Source organism: Candoia aspera, chromosome 2, assembly GCF_035149785.1.
Source record: "Candoia aspera isolate rCanAsp1 chromosome 2, rCanAsp1.hap2, whole genome shotgun sequence".
NCBI lineage: Eukaryota > Metazoa > Chordata > Lepidosauria > Squamata > Boidae > Candoia > Candoia aspera.
The window spans coordinates 34,021,805-34,043,016 of record NC_086154.1 but is presented as its reverse complement, the minus strand read 5'-3'; the positions used below and the strand labels follow the sequence as shown (position 1 = coordinate 34,043,016).

At 37.4% G+C, this 21,212-nt stretch overlaps 1 protein-coding gene across 1 annotated transcript in view; it reads right to left on the bottom strand.

Annotated features, from left to right (window-relative positions):
- Nucleotides 1–21,212, bottom strand: part of CNTN6 (contactin 6) — a 223,333-nt gene that overhangs the window by 82,085 nt on the left and 120,036 nt on the right. The window contains exon 7 of the mRNA XM_063292836.1: nucleotides 274–452. Within this exon, the coding sequence (XP_063148906.1) occupies nucleotides 274–452 (179 nt within the window). The remainder of the gene's footprint in view (nucleotides 1–273; nucleotides 453–21,212) is intronic.

Sequence of the window (21,212 nt, the reverse complement as noted above, 5' to 3'; positions counted from 1 at the left end):
CTACTTGTTCAGAGTGGCAAATTCAGATAGTTTGTGCTGAGTTCTTTAAAGCAGTCATTACCTCTTTATATTAACCTTTATAATCTCCACTGATGTACAGTATCTTACAGTATATTCATTGAATTCTAAAATGGATTTTTAGTTTCAACTCTCCAATAATTTTAATGAGTTCAAATATTTTCACTCTTGATGATATGCTGAGAGAACTAAAGATTGAAATACTTTCCCCAACTATCACTAGTATTCTGACTGCAACCAAATCTATTTGCTCACCATATGTAAACAGTTGGCCCCGTGCAATATTCCTTCCCTGTACATTTCTTGCAATACATTCATAAGTAACTTCATCTTCCTGTTGAAAATCTGGGATTTCAAGGATTCCCTTGGATGTACTGATTTTTCTGGCCAATGGTATGCCATCAGATCTCTTCCAAGTGATACTGGGAACAGGACTAAATGAACACAGAACATTAGTAAATGTAGGACCAGACACGGTTAAAGCAAAACTATTTATGTAAGATTGCACTCTCTCAAATGGTTGAATTATCAACAGCTAAATATTGAACAAATTCTTTTGAATGAAAGTAAGCTTATCAATGAGTTTTAATAAATGTAGAGATAAAAAATAATTGATGAATGTCTTGAGGAGGAATTATTCTAGGCCTTCTTGGAGAAATTCTAGTGACTATAGAAGCATGCTATGCATATGATGATGAGGATAATCCATCTCTGAACATTGCTTGCTATTCAAAATAGAAGGAAAGTGCTACTGATTTGGCCCCATGCTTGATAAATGTTCCATCCTTTCTTATTTATAAAAGCAGAAGTATTTACAGAAGACCTGGTATTATTATAGCTTGATTTAGATACTGAATTTTGATGCTGTATTTTCTACAGATGCTGGAAAGAAGATCTAGGGTGAAATGTATCTACATTAGCCAACATAATCTTTTGTTCCAAATATGTAACAGATTTGCATCCTAGAATGAACTGATGCTGTGTAAAGTGGATTGTTGCATTCATAGGGGCTGGACTTTTTCTCTTTATTAGATTATAACAAGAACACATTTGATACAATTTGGAAATGAGTGTTTCTGAAGTAAGTGTGCAATCAGGCAGATTGAAATTCAAGTTTTCATCCACAGGACAAGTCTTTCTCCTGTCACCCACTTCAGCCCTCTTTCATGTGCATTCCCCAAACCTGCAGCTTCAAGATTGGGTATTTGAAGATGGTGATACTGTAATGATTGCCTATTCTGACAAACTCAGTCTCACAAGCAGGTGCTTAAGGATAACTGATTTATTGAAAGAATAGTATGCAAATACAAAGAAAGCTGAGAATGAGCAAAAGCGCACCAAATACAAACTAAAAACCCTCGCTTCAAACCCGGTTCCGTCCTCGCTCACGCTTAGCAACCACCCCCTCCCAGGTGTTAGCAACCGTTGCCCACATCAGCCTGAGAAAGTAACCTTGAACACATTCCATAACCCAAACATACATTCCACAGTTACAGTAAGGAGATTACAGCCTGGCACGGCTGGAAATCTCCACCCAGCAAACACGGATCAGGAAAGTGACATGCGAAACGTTACGATGTATTCAGAACATTGGAACGATGAACATGACAGATACCTTCTACTGTTGGATCATTTTGCAACTGTTACGAAACAAAAACCAGGTCTGATGTGTGACCTCTGGTATGTGTCAAGCTCTTAAAAACTTGGGTCAGGTCCATGGTTTCCATGCTGGCCATGAATTTCCCCAGACTCCATGCCATTTAGGGGCAAGTTGAAATTTCCTCAAAATTAAAAGCTTTGAAGACACCACTGCCAACTTAGTGATGGAACTAGCAGCTTAGGCAGGAATGCCACTGCACAGAAGGGAGTCCAATATATCAGGAAGAAATGCAACTACTCCCTCGAGCCCAGCTTCATCCAGAGTGTCTCATACCCAGCTGTCTGAAGCTCATAGCCTCTGAAAACTATTATGTTCCTGTGGATGAAAACTGCCTTCCCACCCCACGCCCCTGCCCTGGGCTTGTGGCTTACATGAAGCATACAACCCAGATGGGCATATTTCCAAGAAGAGAACTCTCTCCTTCAGCCCCACCCAGACCTCAGTTTTATATGCCAGGTTGGTTGCCTTATCCTGCATCATGACCTTAATGGAACTGCCTGTCCCCTCTTTTACCTGTCGGTTCCTCCCACCCTCACTACTCCCCTTCCAGGTCATAGAGTACATCCAGTTATCTCATCCTCACCCTTAGTCCTTATAAAGGTTACCTTTCTCTTTTTGGAATCTTTAAACATCTTTTGCATCTACTGTTGTGGAATTATCAGTGATTTACAACACTTGAAAGGAAGCCCATAATCCTCAACTGCAAATATATTCCCAGCTGCATGTTTATCTTTCCTTAAAACTTTTAAATGAGACTAATTATCCATAAATAGAACTGCTGCAACACAATTTCCCAACTGTAGATTTTAATATAACAATTTAAAATAAATTATTTTTAGATGCTTATAAAATATATTGGGTACTTGATTCATGCAATTGTTTTAAGTATGGAGATGACCCTCTTGAATTTGGACTTTTAAAAAGCCTTGATAAAGTTCCTTATCAAAGGCTCTTGAGTAAAGTTAGCAATCGTGGTTTAAGAAGAGCTGTCTTTTTATGGATTGCTAAAGTACTAAAACAAAAGGAAATAAAAAGCAAAGGAAGAAACAGGCAGTAAGAAATGGAGACCCTCAATGTTTTGTTTTGGGACTGGTCTTTTTAATGTGTTCAAAAATTATCTTAATTTAGGAGTAAACTGGCCAAGTCAGCAGATCATCATCACCATCACCATCACCATCATCGACAAAGATCTGCAAATAAAAGTAGAGCAACTCTAGCAAAAGAAGCAAAGTTAGTACCAATAGTAATAGGTGCCTTGGGTGCAATTCCAAAATATCTGAACACCGTCAGCAGGGACAAAATCACCACCAGTCAATTGCAAAAGGCAGCTTTACTTGGAACAGCTTACATCCTGTAGTGATACCTTTAACATCATTGAAAAACAACATCTACCTATTCCAGATCCTTGGGAAGGACTTGCTAGGTGGAAAAAATGCCAAATCCAGTCTAAAATCATCTGGCTGACTGTGCGACCAATAATAGTAATAATTGATTGTGAATAGCTTGAGAAAGATCTCTTTAAACTGGCTGAATGGTCAAGCAAATGGCAAATATGGTTTAATTTAAACAAGGGGAAAGTGATGGAACTTGGGGGAAAACCAACCCCCATCCTCTAACTTCAGATATACACAGAGTTACAGCATGAACCGTCTATAACTAACCAAAGAAAAGGGTCATAGTGGATAATTCTATGAAAATGTGCAGTAGATTTGAAGAATGTAAGTTCCATACTAGTGATCATTCAGAAAGAAATTATGAATCAAAGAGCCAGCACCGTAATGCCCTTATATACATTTTCTGGTATATCTGCATTTGAAGTATTTGCTACAATGCTGGTTGCTACATTTGAAAAAGGATACAACAGATTTGGAAAAAGTTCAGAAGAGGACAACAAAAATGAACAGCAACTCAAGCGTGAGAAAAACAATTGGAAAGTTTGGGACCTTTAGCTGAGAAAAAGAGTGTTTGAGAGGAAACATAATGAAGATATAAAAAATGATGCAAGGCATGAGGGAAGTCAACAGGGAAAGGTTTTTCCTCTTTCTCTCTCAAAATACTAGAAAACCGATTGGAAGGAAATGTCGAGCAGACAAAAGAAAACATTTCTTTCTAAAGTGCATAATTAATTTGTGGATTTTTTTTAACTGCAAGACATGATGATGGCAACTAGCTTGTTGATTGATTGATTGATTGATTGATCGATTGATTGATTATGTGCCATCAAGTTGTTAGATAGATTTTCTTCATGAAACGAGCTTGTATGGGTTTAAAATTATGATGATGGTGTAACTTAGTTTCAATCTTACTTCCATTTGCAGGGGAACAATAGTAGGAGAGAGGTGTACATTATATGCTCTCTATGAGTACCTGAGCTGTAACGAAAAACAAAGTGTTGAGCTAATAAGAGCTTTGGTTAGATCCAACAGACAATTCATATATTCTGTGTGGAATGAAAGTTTTTTCCATCCAAAGTACCCTATCAAAAAAGTGAGTCATTTTGAGAACCCAGTCATGTGCACAAACAGTGTTAAGGAAATCCTATCTAAGTTCACCATGGATGATCTCATAAAAAAGTAGGGTTGGACTTGATTTGTGCTTAGATGAGGGACTACCAAGAAATCTGGAGCTGTTAACTAGACTGGGTAGTTGGAAAAAAAAAATCTTTCATTTTGCCACCAGGGTGAAAAAAAATAAATCAAGATATCTCTATGTTCACCAGGGACAAAGCTGATTTGAAGGGGAATTTTAGAAATGAATGTGCAGAAAAAGGTTCTATTAAATAAGACTTTCACCCAAGTGAGTGAGTATAGGGCTACAGCCTCATAATGTTAAAAAAAAAAAAAAGGAAAATAGCTTTGTGTAAATTTGCTGCATGGAAGAAGCATAGGAATCAATCCAAGAGGGAGAGGTATACGCAAAATATATAATTCAACAAAGTGATGTACTTTGACTTGAAACAAAACAAAACAAAACAAAGAGTTCTGTGACATTTTAAATGTTTCCAAGTATATTATGGTTTGTGAATTGATGGGCTAAAGCAGGAGTGCCCAACCCAGTCTTGCAGGCCCTCCAAGTCTGCAGGGCTCTTCCAAAAAGTTGCTACTGATTTATCATTTTCATTTGACAGGGAAGGAAATTGCAAAATACAGAGAAGTCATCATATCCACTGAAATTAAACTAAATTATTATTTGTTTCTTTTTGCCCTGTCTTTCACCCCTTTTTGCTGTGTGGCCCCTTCACATGATATACCATTTGAAGATCAGGTGCAGCCTTCAGCCCCAAAACTACTGCACAGCCCCAGGTTGTACCTTGTTTGGTCAGATCCAGTCTGCAGCAGATGGTATTACTCACCCCCACTTCTCATGTGAAATCTTTTTATTGTAAATCTGCTAAGGAGTAAAAAGAGGGAGAGCACAGAAGTCGTGCTGCCTTTAATGGGACCCACTGAAGTACCTGAGAAACCGGAGACCAGTAGAGCTGAAGCTGCATTAAAGATAATCTAACACTAATCCTTTCCCCAGGCAAGAAACAAGAAAGGTGATGCAAAGAAAAAATAGCCTGGAGAAGACCACACAAACAAACTGCTCTCCAACTGATTGCATTTCAGAACAAATACAATATTCCATGTGAGCGGCTTAATACAAATCAAAACATTTGACATAAAAGTGAAAGGAAAGCTGACAATTATAAATTGCACGCCAAAAGCAGAACAGTGACCAGAAGAAAGGCATGGTAGAGAAGGCTGGCCTTGTTTTGCATTTTTAAAAGCTTTTTACCATTGTTATTTATGTCTAGATCAGTGTTTCTCAACCTGGAAACTTTAAGACCTGCAGACTTCAACTCCTAGTATTCCCTAGCCAGAATGGCTGGCTGGGGAATTCTGGAAGTTGAAGTCCATGGCTGGGGAATTCTGGAAGTTGAAGTCCATGGCTGGGGAATTCTGGGAGTTGAAATCCACACAGCTTAAAGTTGCCAAGGTTGAGAAATCCTGGTCTAGATCAGTGGACTTTATACAATAAAATACTTCAGAATGAACAAGGCTATAAATACTTTCTGAGTTCCTGGTAACATCAGAAAGCATAGAACATCAGAAAACATAGATAATATACATTTTTAAATTTATTACGCTACCAGAAGACTGGGAAATATTAATAGTTAACCATTCCATAGGAAGCTGTTGTGCTGCAGCAAATGAAAGCAATCTGCTTGGCCACACTTGAAAGATAGTGAACATTTTGGAACAGCTTTTAACAGAGTTTTGTGTTTATGGTTTACCATTGCTGCAGATGATGTTGTGGAAAGGTATACAATATTGACATTTCAAGACTTCAGTTTGAAAAACAAATATTTCATGATGATGGTGATGATGTTTCTTCCGTTGCTTGGGAACACACCCTTTTTTCCAAAGGAAGTACATGTTCACTGGAAAGCTTTCAGCTTGCACAATTCATATGCTGCCATCTGACATTGTGTCCTGTTTGATTTTAGGATTGGTAAGTACCATTGGCTTTGAGCTGGTTTCAGAAGCCAGTTCATGGGTCTGAGTTTTACTATATTACATGTAGCAAGGCAGATGGACTATATGTAAGAATGTCCCTTTCTCCACTAGGAGCCTGTGTGAAATTTTCCAACTTCCTCAAATGCTCCATTGTGAGAGTTAAGGCCTACTGAGGTTAGAATGGTTCCAACTGTGCATGAATGTGTAACCATTTTTTTTTTTAAGCACTAGATATCAATATGTTTCTGGCCATGATGTGAAGTGTGATTTAGTAGATGAAAAGCATACATGTTTTGTATCTGCAACACTTAAGGATATGCTCTTTTCATTCCTTCTGAGTGCACTTTACATCCTAGTGAAAGCTGTTGCTGGGCTGATGAAGATGCACAAGACTATATTAGATGTAATTTAGATTTTTTTTCCCCTTGAAGTTCAGTTGTTCTCTCTCATTATACCTTCTAGTACTGATAAAAGCCATTATTTTCGGCAGAGTTTTTCATTAGCTTATGCATTTTTAGTGGAGCCTGAGGTTTTAATTACTTACCATAATATGTCTATTTTTAATTTGTAAATGGTTGTTTATGATTTATGATGAGTTGTTTATTATTTTTGTCTCTACTAATGAAATATTATTTTAACTGTTGACAGCCATTTGAACGCTAGCTTCAAAGAGAAAGGTGGAATACAAGTTATTTTAATTTTAAAAAGAAGCCTAAAAGTATGGCATTTTGCTTGAAGAAATGCAAAAAGGAGAGCCAGTTTGGTCTAGTGGTTAAGGCTCCGGGCTAGAAACCAGGAGACTGTGAGCTCTAGTCCCGCCTTAGGCCTGAAAGCCAGATGGGTGACTTTGGGCCAGTCCCTCTCTCTCAGCCCAACTCACCTCACAGGGTTGTTGTTGTGGGGAAAATAGGGGGAGGAAGGAGTATTAGGCTTCTTCCTCAGGCTTTGCTCTGTCCTTGGTCCTTTATAACAGAATATGGTGATGCAGTAAGTGAGAAGTTTGTAGAATGTTGAAAATACACTAATTTGCTATCTTTAACTTTGCCAGTTCAAGGACTACAGACAGCTGTAATAAAAAATTACCCAGTGAATCCCAATTTCTAATGGAAAAAAAAAACACTCCATTCTCCTTAATTGGAAATAACAGGGATTGGAACAGAGACTTATTCATGCAAAATGTGTATTCGGCCACTGAATTCTAAGCAGCCCAGGCCTTCCCTGTCAGTTGCTATTTTTCATTTCTAATGTGGTATCCATACTTTGTTAAGTATGGCTCTAATTGGGACTTTTTCTTCAGACTTCCATCATCTTGGGCTCACTGTGAAATATTTTGTGATCAGGTCAAAGATAAGACATAATTGGAGTAGACATGCTGTAGATTGATAGAGATCATGGATGGCATTTGTGAGAGCATCACAGGCTTTTAAATTGATACTGCATTTTTAGCTATGGGCAAATGTCTCCTGTACATCTGATGTCAAAAGAATAATCCACTTCTTCAGAATTATTGTCTAAAGGTTATTGATGTTTTTGTTACTTGCACAAAAATAAAAAAAGCAAAAAAGCAGAATCCTCATAGAAAATACTTATTTTAGAAGAGAAAGGGAGAATCAGAGGGACTTATTTATTCCATGGAAAAGAACCATTTACTTGTTTTCTAGTCTCTTTTCTCACCTTTTGGGATACTTTGGGAACAAGCAAAAAGTTTTGGCACAAAACTTCAAAATAGAGACAGCATTTCACAAGGAAAGACTCATCTGTCATCTGTCAACACATCAGTTCTAGTTAATTATGACCTGGGTAATGAGGCTGCCCCTTATTTTCTTTCTCCAGACCAAATATTTATATCTATTTCCTCTAGGATATTTACCAATTAGGACTCAGCAACAAAAATCCTTTAACAAGAAAAAACAGACTCCTGTAAAATGAACACATAAAAAATCCATACCCAATGACTGCTTTTGCTACTGTTCACTTTAATAGAAGAGTTGGTGTTTGATGTGATAATTCAAGCACTATGGAAAAATATAAAGTTTGAAATAATGGTAGAATCCATGTGACCTTAGTTTTACAAATATAAATGAGCAAAGGGTCCTTACTCACTTGTGTTTATGGTCCAATAATATAATCAGAAATGTATCCTTTGTATACAGAATCATTTTCTATGTTGTATCCAAGTCAGTGGATTTGATTTCTTGGTGGTTACTAAAATCTTATGAACATGAATAGTAATGATTTAAAAAGGCAAACTGCAATTGGTGCAACCATATTAGAAATAAATAAACAAATAAATAAGTAGTGTGTGTGTATGCAGAATTTAAACTTTGAATTATATTCATAATTTTTAAGAAGGAATTCCAAAAATAATTTTGCAATTAACTGTTTGAATGTAACCTTTTAAATATAAATTTGAATGCTTCAGAAGCATTTGGTTGGACCACCACAAAATGCTCTACATGGAGACAGCCCAGAAGCTGCAGATGGTACTAAATGTAGCAGCAAGATTACGACAGGACATCCCACAAATAGAAAGACACCTATAATAAAGTCACTGCATTCATTGCTAATAGGCTTCCAGACCCAATTCAAAGTGCTGGTGATTACCTTTAAAGCTCTTAAAAAGCTCTGCACTGGGATACATCAGGCAATGCCTCATCAGAACATCAGATCTGTCTGTCTAATCAGATCATCTGGGGAGAGCCTGCTTAAAGCTCCCTCCCCCATGAGGCCATGGAGCATAGGTGAAACAGCAGGCCTTTTCTTTAATAGACCTCTCCTTATAAAATACTTCCCCACCAGAAGTATATGCAGCCCCCACCTTTTTTATTTCAGTGCACTCTTGGTCCCAGTTGATTGCCTGTAAGTCAGACTGTGTGCCTTCCTGGGAATTTATTTGGGGTTTATCTTTGCTTTTTTGCTTTTTTTATCATGATATTGTTCTGATTTACTTATTTATTATTATTAGGTTTTTGCTTTTCTTTTTGTTGATGTTGCATCAACTCGAGACTCAGTGGGGGCCTTGGTTGGGCTCCCATATTATGTGTAGCCAACTCTTGTTATTGGAAGTGGTTTGATTTTCCAGAGAACATTGTGTTATGTTATTAGTCATGACATGCAGACCCTTTGGATTGTGAAATGTTTAGACATAGGAACAGACACTCTGGGTGGTAAAAGTGTAAAACAATAGGTCTGTGTTTCAAGAGTGTTGTTCTTTGGAACAAAACACAGTATTTTATTCTTACCATGAAACAAATGGCATCAGTTCATGAGTTCTGGCACTTCCAGATATGACGACTGGGCTCTTGTTTTGTGATTTGTGATTGTGTTCCTTTTTTACCAATTTTTTCTCAGCCCAGCTAGTACACCAGCAGAGGAAAATCATGCTGCTAATGGTTTAGATTGGGTGGAGGGTGTGAGAGCAGCCAGACAGAAAAAGGTGGCTCTCAGACATGTGCCAGCCACTCAGCCTGCTGATAATTTATTGTGGTTTAGAAAAAATAAAATCAATCAACTTTTGCTGTAAGGTGTTGGATACATCATTCCTATTCACCAAACAATTTCCTTTACAGTGCAGAATACAGGAAGCATCACCGGGCATCCTGATTTCTGTCTCTATTCCTTCCTGTTATGTCAAAATAAAAGGGTTAAGGCTGGAACAGCCAAAGGCCATTCCCTTTGGGGCTGCCCATGCTAATTACCGCTGTATTGTTCCACACCTTTTGGTATATAGATAATGTAAATTCTTGCCTGTTGATCATGCTTGTCTATCCCTGTTTTTAGAGCCAGTTTAGCGTAGTGGTTAAGGTAACAGGTTAGAAACCAGGAGACTGTGAGTTCTAGCCCTGCCTTAGGCATGAATCCAGCTGGGTGACCTTGGGCCAGTCACTGTCTCTCAGCCCTAGGAAGGAGGCAATGGCAAACCGCTTCTGAAATCTTGCCAAGAAAACTGCAAGGAATATTCCAGGCAGTTGCCAGGCATCAAGGATGACTCGTAGGAACAAATATATATAATATATCCCTGTTTTTGCCTACCTTTTATCCAGTTTTTGCTAGTTAAATATTTTTTGTTGAAATTTATTGATGTTTAATAAATAAACATAATGTATTATATATCATATACATACACACATGCATGTATTCTAGCTGATCTGAGTGGCATATACACCTGTTTTGATCTGAATACAGGGACTGACTGGGAGTGTGCTTGGTGGAAACTAACAGGAAATTACTGATAGTGATTTTTCAACATAAAGAAATTAAAAGTAAGGAAATGGGTTGCACAAATGTTATTCTGTCTTTGATTTGTGTGTGCTTTTGTCTGTGTGTATGTATATCTTTGTATAGCAGGAATTATTAATAGTTTTAGTCACTGCTTTCACTAAGTAAATTAAAAAATCCCGAATGGTGCAGATATCATCAGGTCATGATGAATCCTAGCAGAAGTTACAGGAATATCCTCAGGAAGCATAAAGTAAATTTTAAGAGCCCTAATCTTGTCTGAACTGACCACTGATAACCCTTGGTTGTCGGTAATCCTACTACTTTTTTTCTTGAAGTTTTTAAATGCAGTCACTTAAATAAACAGAGCAGGGAAACCCCCTTACTGAGGGTTTTTGCAGCAAATAAAACCCCAACTTTTGAAGTTACTGTTTGCCTTTGGAAAACCTACATATAGTATTTTCGATGAAACCTTTAAATGAATATATTTTGAGTGTTTTTGAAGTAAATAAAATCCTACTGATGGTTTTGTAAATGCTTTTGGCACTTAGCATATGAAAAAAGAACTTCTTAAAATTGTCATGTACCTTTTGAAGACTAAAGTGGCCTTTTTGGGGGGAGATGGGCAATGATGGAAAATTAAAATTTAAATAAAGTAAGTAAATAAATAAATAGCTACTGGTGACCCCATAAATGCACACTGATGTAATCCTAGTGAAAACAGCAACGAAAAGCAGTAGCCACAAAATTTAATTGAACAGAGTGAGCTAGAACTCTAGGCATGCACAGAGTGTATTCTGCAAGATACATGTTTATCAATAGGTAAATTGGGGGGAGGTTATATGTCAAGGCACTTTCTGGTGCAATTAATCTAGGCATGTGCAGAGTAAGATTGGCAGACAAGTCAAAAAATCAAGTTGGGATGGGGAAACACGCTACATCTGTTGCTTGATTTTCTTTTAAAGTAAGTGAGTAACTACCTATAGAAAAATTAGGTAGGGAGATGATTTTTTTTTTAAGAAATGAAAATTTAAACATCCCCCCCACACACAACACACACATATTAATGTTTTCAGAGTCTGGGAATTATCTTAACTGAATATAATGTATGCAGTTTAGCTCTTGTCTTTGCCCTTATTTGTTGGTTGCACACTAAAAGTTTATTTAAGAATTTGAAAAGCCTTCTCTTTTCCCTCTTATGGGATTTTCTGGTAGCTAATTCTAATCTAAGATGATTTTTTTTTCAGTAGTTGAAAATAGAGAGGTGTTCTTATTGCTTTCTATCATGATTTAATTGAATGTTTTCTAAATATTTTACCTCACCCAAGTTTTCTATTATTTGGGTGGTAGACAGTACCCAGCCTAACTGCCATCCCACTCATTCTTGTAATCCTGAGGTGAAAAATAAGGAAGCAGCAGGAAGTCATGAGTACCCACTATTTCCTACAATAATAATACTCTAAATATGTTGTGTTTTGTTACACTGAAACATTCAAACAGGTGTGTAAATTGCAATGATTTGTTCAGAGTTCAAAACAAAAGATGTTTTTGATTTCATGCACACCCTGAATTATTATGATGAATATATAGGAATGATGTATGCATTCTGGGAGACAGTCTATTCAGCGGCAATAAATATAATGTGAACCTCAAAATCTTGCATAGTTTTCATGGTTTGATGCTAATTTGGAAAGTTTCTTAAAAGGACAAAATTAACAATAAAAAACAAATGTGACATCAGTACTGCATGATTATTTGTCACATATGAATGTCCACACTACTTAAATAAATACCACTGGATGTGCACAACCAATATGTTATCGAATCCGAGTGCCATGGCAGTATCATCTGCAAGACAATTTCAACAATTTTAAGGGATACAGGAATTGGTTTTCATGGATAAAGTGGTGAATTGTGGTATGATATAGAGATATTTTCCTCTATAATATTGGCAGAATCCACAGATTAAATGATAGCTAGCAACAGATAAAATGTACTTAGTATTTTTTTTTAAAGAAGAATAGTCTCAGGATTTTGTACCCCTCACCACTTCCATAAAAATGGTCCAGAAAAAAATGCCCTCTCAGTAGTTTCAAGCACCAGAATGTTTTTAAGAAGAAATGGTCTGAACATTTTTTTTTACCTGGGCTTGGTAGTTAGAGGCCCTTAGAAATACACTTTTAGCTCTCAACATTTGGTCTGGTCAGTAATCATATTTAATGATTGCAGAATTGTCCTACAGCAGACATAAGATCTCTGCCCTGTCAACATAGATAAATTGTAATCAATAACCCAGTTTTCCTGTCATATACAAACAGATCTTCTTTCTGGAAATATTTGAGCAATACAGGGCATTTCATACACCTGAGATAGTGATACTATTATACATTTTGTTGAACCTCTGAAATGGCACAACACATGTCATCTGCTGCCTCTGGTTTTTCATTTTTATATGGAGTGTGAATACATGTTTAATACAATTATACATGTAATTGTAGTCGGATCATTATCTCATGTTAGAAACTATATTAGAGTTACTACCTTTTTTCTTTAGTAAGAGATATATCCTGGGGTTGTACATTGCACGGCAGTGTCACCAAAGCGACAGATGCAAACTTTGTGCCATGTTACAGGAAACAACAGATTGTCAGATGTGTTGAGCTTAAAGCTAAGGTTCTCTTGTGCCTTGCATAAATAAGTGGGCTCAGTGCACAAATGTGCATCTTTGTGAAGATAAATCTCGACTTAGTTTGTCTGAAAGCATCAAAGCACAGGGCTGCAGTTGGTACTTTTATTTATATTCTGCAGAACAGACAGCAGGCGTATGGATCCATAAGTTCCCAAATTAAAAGCGAAGAAGAAAAATATTTTCTTCAAAGTGACAAGTTGAGACATACTTGGCATCAATTTCAGTTTGACTGAAACAACACAAGAATCACAAATAAGAAAATAAAACTCTTTCTCAAAATGAAGCCTTGGGCAGAGCATTTCTCAGTCAGTCATATAATATATCACTTAGTCTTTGCAGAACATTTCTTGATAAAATTTAGTTTACAGCTCAGATAATTAAGATCATGCCTGGTTAAACAGATGAGACAAAGAAGAAATCAAAGAGCTACTGCTGCTGCTTTTTTGCATCAAACCGTGACATAAGAAAATAATTACGTCCCAAAAGAGTATAATAATTATGTAGGTCAGTTTTCTATTGACTGCTTTGGCCAAAGACCTACACAATCTCACATACATGTTCTAATTAAAGCAGTAAGACTTACTTTCAAGTAAGGATTGTGGCATTAATGTGACAGCAAATCCAAAGAAAACATCAGTGGTGGCACACATAATATTCTCTTTCAGGTGGAAGCAGTTAAGAAGGCAAAGAAGTAAGGTGTGAGGAAAATAGCAGGCTAGAGGCTGCTGGCTGCAGATCAGACAGGAATGAGTATAACTCCTTGTTAAAAGAGAATATGTGGGCCCAAAAATGGGTAAAACAGTACTGAAAAAGCTCAAAGATGAAGGTTCATATGGGGCAGCTGTTTCAAAGCATAATGGAGTCCAGAAGAAGTGAAGGATTAGTTGGCAATATATCTCTATTTCTATATCTTAAAAAAACAAACAAACAAACAAAAAACTATAAACATAGCAGTGTGATGTGACTGCAAAATGAGCAAATGCAGTCTAATTTCTATATCACAAGAGGTGTGTGTAGGTTTTATGTTTAGTTCTAGGCACCAAAGATTCACATAACCTTGAAAAGATACAGAGAAGGGCAACATGGATGATGAGAAGACTAGAAAGTAACAGCTGTAAAGAGAAATTGAAGTAGCTGTGTATATTTAATTTTAAGAAGAGAAGACTGAGGGATGATATAATAGCATTCTTCAAATATTCAAAAGGCTGCCACCCAGAAAGAAGTCACAACCTATTATCCATAACTCTAGATCGTACGGCAGGAAATAACAGGATTAAGTTAAGGCTGACTCCAGTTGTTAAAAACACAACAACAGTTTGAGGCTGGAAAGCCATCTGTTTGGGATGCTTTGATCTGGAGTCCTGCCTATACAGTAACGGATTGGACCTGGTGGCTTGGGGTGGCTCCTTTCAATTAGATGTTATTATAGAACAGTCAAGATAATCATAGCAATACATTGCCACATTTAATTTTGCATAATTAAAATGGATGGTTGGCAAGCAGAATGAAAGCTATTTAACAGCACAGTGAAACTGAGGTCCTATTTCAAAATGGTCCAGGGGGGAATTGATTATTATGGGTGCAAATAGCAGGAGACAGAGGAGATGTTCTTGTCACTGTCTACCCAATAATGGAAGGAAGTTCCTTGGGATAAACAGAAGAATAATGCAGCACACAATACAGTACACTGAAAAGAATGTTTTAGAAGAGTATTTTACTAAATATTAATATTTGTACAATTTTTGATATTGTTAATATGTTTCCCAGCACTAATTTAACCAAGTGTTTTGACAACAGGGCAGTGGTGTTGAATAATGGTTGGACTTCTAGTTACAATGCATTGTCACTTTGGTATAAAGAATCTGATTCAGTGCCAGTTTTGCAATCTTGAGGACACACCAGATGACTGGTAGATTCTGACTGGTTTTCATGGGACACAGGATGCTGTTCCATCTGACAGTGCAGGGTTCTCTTTATGTTTTGCTGAATAGAACAGAAAGTGAGCATAGGGTAAGTGGTTGACTGAGGAAGAGAAATAATGTCTTTGTGAAGACATTATTTTCTTTTTTCTAATTTATTTATTTTGATATATGCCTTTTGGTGGACCCTATGCAGACATTCCCTGGCACATGATGGGAAGAGCACATGGACATAATCTAATTTCTGTACATTTGCATATTCTGTGTTTCTCTCTGGAAAGAAATCATAAAATGGATGGTTGGCAAGCAGAATGAAAGCTATTTAACAGCACAGTGAAACTGAGGTTCCATTTCAAAATGGTACAGGCGGGAATTGATTATTATGGGTGCAAATAGCAGGAGACATGGGTTTTGGTATCATCAGTATGCTGATGATACTCAATTATACATCTCTATCCTGGGTGAGGTAAGTGATGAAGTGACTGCCCTTTCTCAGTGCCTGGAGGCTGTGATGGTCTGGATGGGGAACAATAGGCTTCAACTGAACCCTGGTAAGATGGAGTGGCTGTGGATTGATGGTGCTTCATCTTCTGGGAAATTGTCATCTTTAGTTCTGGATGGGGTTGCACTACCCCAGACAGACTCAGTGCGTAATCTGGGGGTTCTCCTGGACTCACAACTCCTGAAGAGCAGGTGGCAGTCGTGGCCAGGAGGGCCTTTGCGCAACTTCGGGTTGTATGCCAGTTACGCCTGTTCCTGGATCGAGAAGCCCTCTGAACAGTCACTCACGCCCTGTTTATCTCCCATATAGACTACTGCAATGCACTCTACATGGGGCTACCCTTGAAGAGTATCCGGAAGCTTCAGCTGGTCCAGAATGCAGCCACGCGGGCTATTTTTGGTGCCCCTAGAATGGCACATGTAACACCGTTGCTGCGCGAGCTGCACTGGGTGCCAGTTTGCTTCCGGGTCCAATTCAAGGTATTGGTTATTACCTTTAAAGCCCTACATGGCATGGGGACAGGTTGCCTGAGGGACTGTCTCATCCCCATTACATTGGCCCACCCCACCTGATCATCCAGAGAGGGCATGTTGCGGACCCCGTCTATAAGAGAATTTCATCTGGCGGGGTCCAGGAAACGAGCCTTCTCTGTAATGGCCCCTGCCCTCTGGAACATCTTGCCCCTGGAGGTGAGGCAGGCCCCCTCACTCCTGACCTTCCGGAAGGCCCTGAAGACTTGGTTCTGCCGTCTCGCCTGGGGCGGGAAAGTGAATAACCATTCTTGGGGGTGGCTTGCACCCCAGAGGCCCTCCCACCAGCTTGGAATTTTATACCTTTCTTGGATTCTATTTATTTACTGTATTTTATAATAACTGTTTAATGAGATTTTAATGTTTATATTTCATGCTTGATTTTATTATAAACTGCCCAGAGCCCCTCTTTTGGGGGAGATGGGCAGTGGCTAACTTTGAGCAATAAATATATAAAAAATAAAGTGTGCCTGTCTGTCTTATGGAGGTCTTTAAATAGTAAACCTCCCTTTTCAAGGCTTTGCTAACTAAATTACATGACTGAAAATCATAATGAATAACCAGTTCAAGTTTCCTTAGGTGGGTCAGAGTCCCAGACCTGGGATAATCTCAAATTTTAATTGTGATTTTTGTGGACTATTTCAACAGTTAGTAGTGTCTTTTTTTTTTTTTTTTTCCTTTTTAACTTAAACTCTGCTGTAGTTGTAATATGACTCCATTTTTTCTTCTCGATCCCTACCTGGTCTTTTTTTGGCAGGGAAGAGGCAAGTACTTCACTATAATTGTGCCATCTTCTGTCAAATAGTATAAAAGACAGCAAAAGCTAAATTAGTCCTTCGACCTTCATGTTTTGAAACTAATCCCCCTAAAAGATGATGCACACAATTTGTGTTTCCACCTACAAGAAGAAAAATGAAGATGATCAGAAGGACTTAAGTAACATTTTCTTTGCTGAGGTAACTTTTCCAATTCCTCATCTAAAACATAAAATACTTCCCTTAGGTAAATTGCTTTCTGCTTATTTATTATTCTAATAAGCAGGGTTTTGTTTTTTTCATCAAATGCAAGTGTTCCAAAGCAAATTATTATTTTTTTTTCCAGAGTCCTCAGAGCTTGGCACCCCTAGCTATATGCATTTACAACTCTTTTCATCTTATTGGCTGAGGAAAATGGAAATTTCAGTTTAACATGAGCTGGAAGACTCCAAGTTGGATAAGGGTACCCAAGAAAAATGATAGAATAAAAATGGTATTAAAAAAATGAGGGGTGAGGGACAGAAACGAGAGTTTTCAGATTTGGCAAAAACTATTGAAAAAGGTGGCAGATGGGCAATTTATTTATAAGTGTTTATATTTAAGATTTTCATATGTGACAAAATTGGGCCCACTTCTCTACTGGTAATTTATAGTGTCACCGTGTCATCACTATAATGATATAAGGCCCATCTACACTAGAGATCGATTGTCAAAGTAATGGCTGGGTAACACTACAAGATGCAAAAAGTCATATTTATCTATTGGCCTAACTATGCAATTCATTTTTTCTTCTTTTGGCTTTTCCTCCATAGGTTAGGTATTGAATATTACTTATGAAATAAGGTTTAATGTAAAGGAAATTGCATTAAATTTTCAAAATCTAGTTTAGTTTTAAGTGTATGGGCCCAATATACAAATGAAGAGACAAAGCAATATAGAAAAAGTGCAGTCATTTCATACTGGCTAAGAAGGTTTCCAGAAGCAACTTGACAACTTTGCCAGGCTTTGACACCTAGTATGTTGGGTTGGGAATAAAGGTATTACAACTACTGTGGAGTCTTTGGTGCTCTCTGAGCTTGGTTGCTTGCTTGCAGACATTTCAGTACCCAACTAGGTAAGATCATCAGTGTGAGTGTGAGGTTTGCTTCCTGTTTATGTACAATAGCTTGCCCTGCCAGTGTTGGTGGGGGTATGGTTTTCTCCTTGGTAGTTCCTTGGAAGAACTACTAACTACCTCAAAGGAACGATCAAGGAACTACTAACTACCTTATCCACACACCCACCAACACTGGCAGGGCAAGCTACTGAATATAAACAAGGAAACAAACCCCACACTCACAAGCACTGATGATGTTACCTAGTCAGGTAATGAAATGTCTGCAAGCAAGCTCAGAGAGCACCAAGGACTCCACAGTTCAACCCTGAGATAGATTCTGTTCTATTGGTATTACAAATATCCCACTTTGTGAACCATTTGTCCTTCTAAACAAGCATGAGAGGAGACAGTAGCTTTTTTTTTTTTTTGGAGCACTTTATAGGAATTTTAGTTTGGGGTATAAGTTTGTCATATTTCAACAAAGTGGCCAATATTTTTTAAATTAATCTTTGCAAAAAGCCTTGTACCAGCTAGCTTCATTCTACCTAAATGTACTTGGGTATAATCCTACATACCCAAGTACATTTGGGTAGAATGAAGCTAGCTGGTACAAGGCTTTTTGCATAACATTGAATCATTCCCACATGTATTTTACAACAAAAAAATGAAGTTGATAGCTCTAGAAGTCTTGCAATGCTGAGACTGGCCAGCTAATTTATTTTCCTCCAAAAGTAAAGAAAAAGATTGATGGAGACCAATGGCTATTAGCCTTGATGGCAGGGTGATTACCTCTGAAGGCCATCTGTTGAGAATCTAGGAGGCTTCCTTGTTCAGTTGGCCACTATGAGAACAGATGGACTAGATAAGTAGGACACTGCTTATATTATTATCTTTATGTTTATGTTCTTAAAAGAAGATCCACGTAGCCACCTTATATAACTCAATAATCATTGCACAGCCCATACAACTGTAATTTGCCTAATCTTCTAATGGAGGCATTCTGGAAATGAGAAACTATCTATAGGAGGGAAATATGTCACAAACATGTAATGCAAGTCTTTTAAATCTCATCCTGGAATGACCCCTACTACTGAGTTCCAGGGTGTCTGGATATTAACTGTTCCTCCAAATGGAAAAGGTTCCACCACAGGTATATAATTAAGATGTTGCCACTTGTGTTTGACTTGGGAGATGTTCACTTGCTTATCTTACATTTTGGGAGGAATCAACATGCAGGAGAAGCCCCTTCCCTAGAACTAAGCTTTCAAACAAATGTATCCAGTTTTTCCCTTTAAACGAAATGACCAGCCTCAAGCCATTTTGGAATGTGTGCTGCTAGCACAAATCCAGCATTAGAGTTACAATGAATAAAGGGTTTTAATTTTAATAAAGGCAACAGAGTGAATTGTTGCAGAATAAAATAACTGATATAAGAGGTCTAAGTACAGACAGGAGCTAGCAATCAATAATCAGCACACAAAGAAATGAAAAACAAACCAGAAAACTAAACAATTGAACAAAAAAAGCATTGAAAAGAAGTAAAGCACCTGACATTTCTGCCTATACCTGCCCACCAGCTTTATTCTATGGGCCCCACTTTTCCCTGGGTTTGGCGCAGAAGCCTTGATTTATTGGCCCAATCAGTAAACCTACTTCTACATTTCTTGCCATTCTGAGAACATGCAACTAATAACTGACTAGGAAAAAAAATCCAGCTGCTTCTCACTGGAAGAAGACTGGGGCTTTATAGAGCTATAGAAACCTTAGAGTCACCAGCTAGCCTGTGGCTCTTTATTCATTAGAGAATCAATTCAGCTGGTGAACCCAGCTGGCACTGGCCACAGTGCAAAGAAGAGGAAAACGTTGGTAAGGTATATTAGTTTCCTTCAGTGGGCTGTAAGGAGAGTACATCTCTTTTCATTAAATATTGTTATTGGGGGTGTTTGAGGCCCCAATGTAGCATCACATAGGACTCAGAGGTGTTATTTTTCAGTGCTGGAGTTGGGTTTGTTTGTTTTAAGGTATTGCTGGCATCACCCTGCCCATATTATAGGTATACCTGTTAAGTAATAAATGGAAAATAAGTAGAAAATGGCCTGTCTCCTAAGAAGGAAGTCAACAAAGACACTGACTTAGCCCATTTTTCTTTCAAATGGATAGCTCTGCAGATTAGAAGGAAAAAGCTTGGACAGGTGCTGGATTTCAACATTAAGGATTTACTAAAAAAAAGTGTTTTTTTGTAAACTGTTTTATTGTAAACTGTCCAGAGTTGCTCTTTGACTGAAATGGGCGGTGATGAAATTAGATAGATAGATAGATAGATAGATAGATAGATAGATAGATAGATAGATAGATAGATAGATAGATAGATGGGCAAGATGGCTGGAAAACATCCTTAAATTAGTTATGTTTATAACAAAGTCAATTTTAAAATACTTATTTAATAGTCACTGCCTTTACAGGCAGAAATTACAGAATCTGTAGACTACATGTCATAGTAACTGACATGTATCAACTTTTTATGTTGTTTGATACCAACAGAAATTTGGTTGCAATTTTATTTGTCCTTTGTTATTAAGTAAGGCTAATAATTATGCATTATTTAAAAGCAGGTATCTGATGAGGAATTTTAATATTTTAATCTGATGAATCATATATATTATACTTACCTTGAACAAATCTTTTGAAAGAACTCTTTATATACACAGGCATAAGAGAACAGATATTAAACACATTCTTAAGGGAAAAAATAATCAGCTTTACATAAACTGAACTTTGAAAAATGTAAATGGTTGCAATACTAACATAAGCTTTGAATATTGAAATACCTTCTATGGTTAGGAAGTGTGTGCAAAGGTGTTATGTACATAAACTCATTAGGCTTGTTTATCAGAAAACTGGTGTCAGTTCAGTCAATGCTCAAATGAAAATACCTTGAAATTTAATCTTAAGTATGCAGCCTGAAGACAACTGAACAGGTAAGCAAAGTTTAAACCTGAGTGTTTCATGTCATTTGCACTGCATTTTTTGAAATATTTACATGAACATTAGTATGTGTTTTATTACTATGTCTTCTATAATATTCATTTGTTTGTGAACTTTCCCTAATGGATTTTTGCAGCATTTGGGGATGTTGTATAACATCCCCAAATGCTGGGGTTTGCATATCCTGTGGTGGAGGTAGGAGGTGAATGTTCATATTTTTCAACAATACATGCATGATTGCATACAGAGTCCCATAACATTATACATTATTACATGCAAGTGTGGGGGGAAGTAATCTGCATTGCAAAAGTATGCACTGTGAAAGTCAATTGCATTTTGGT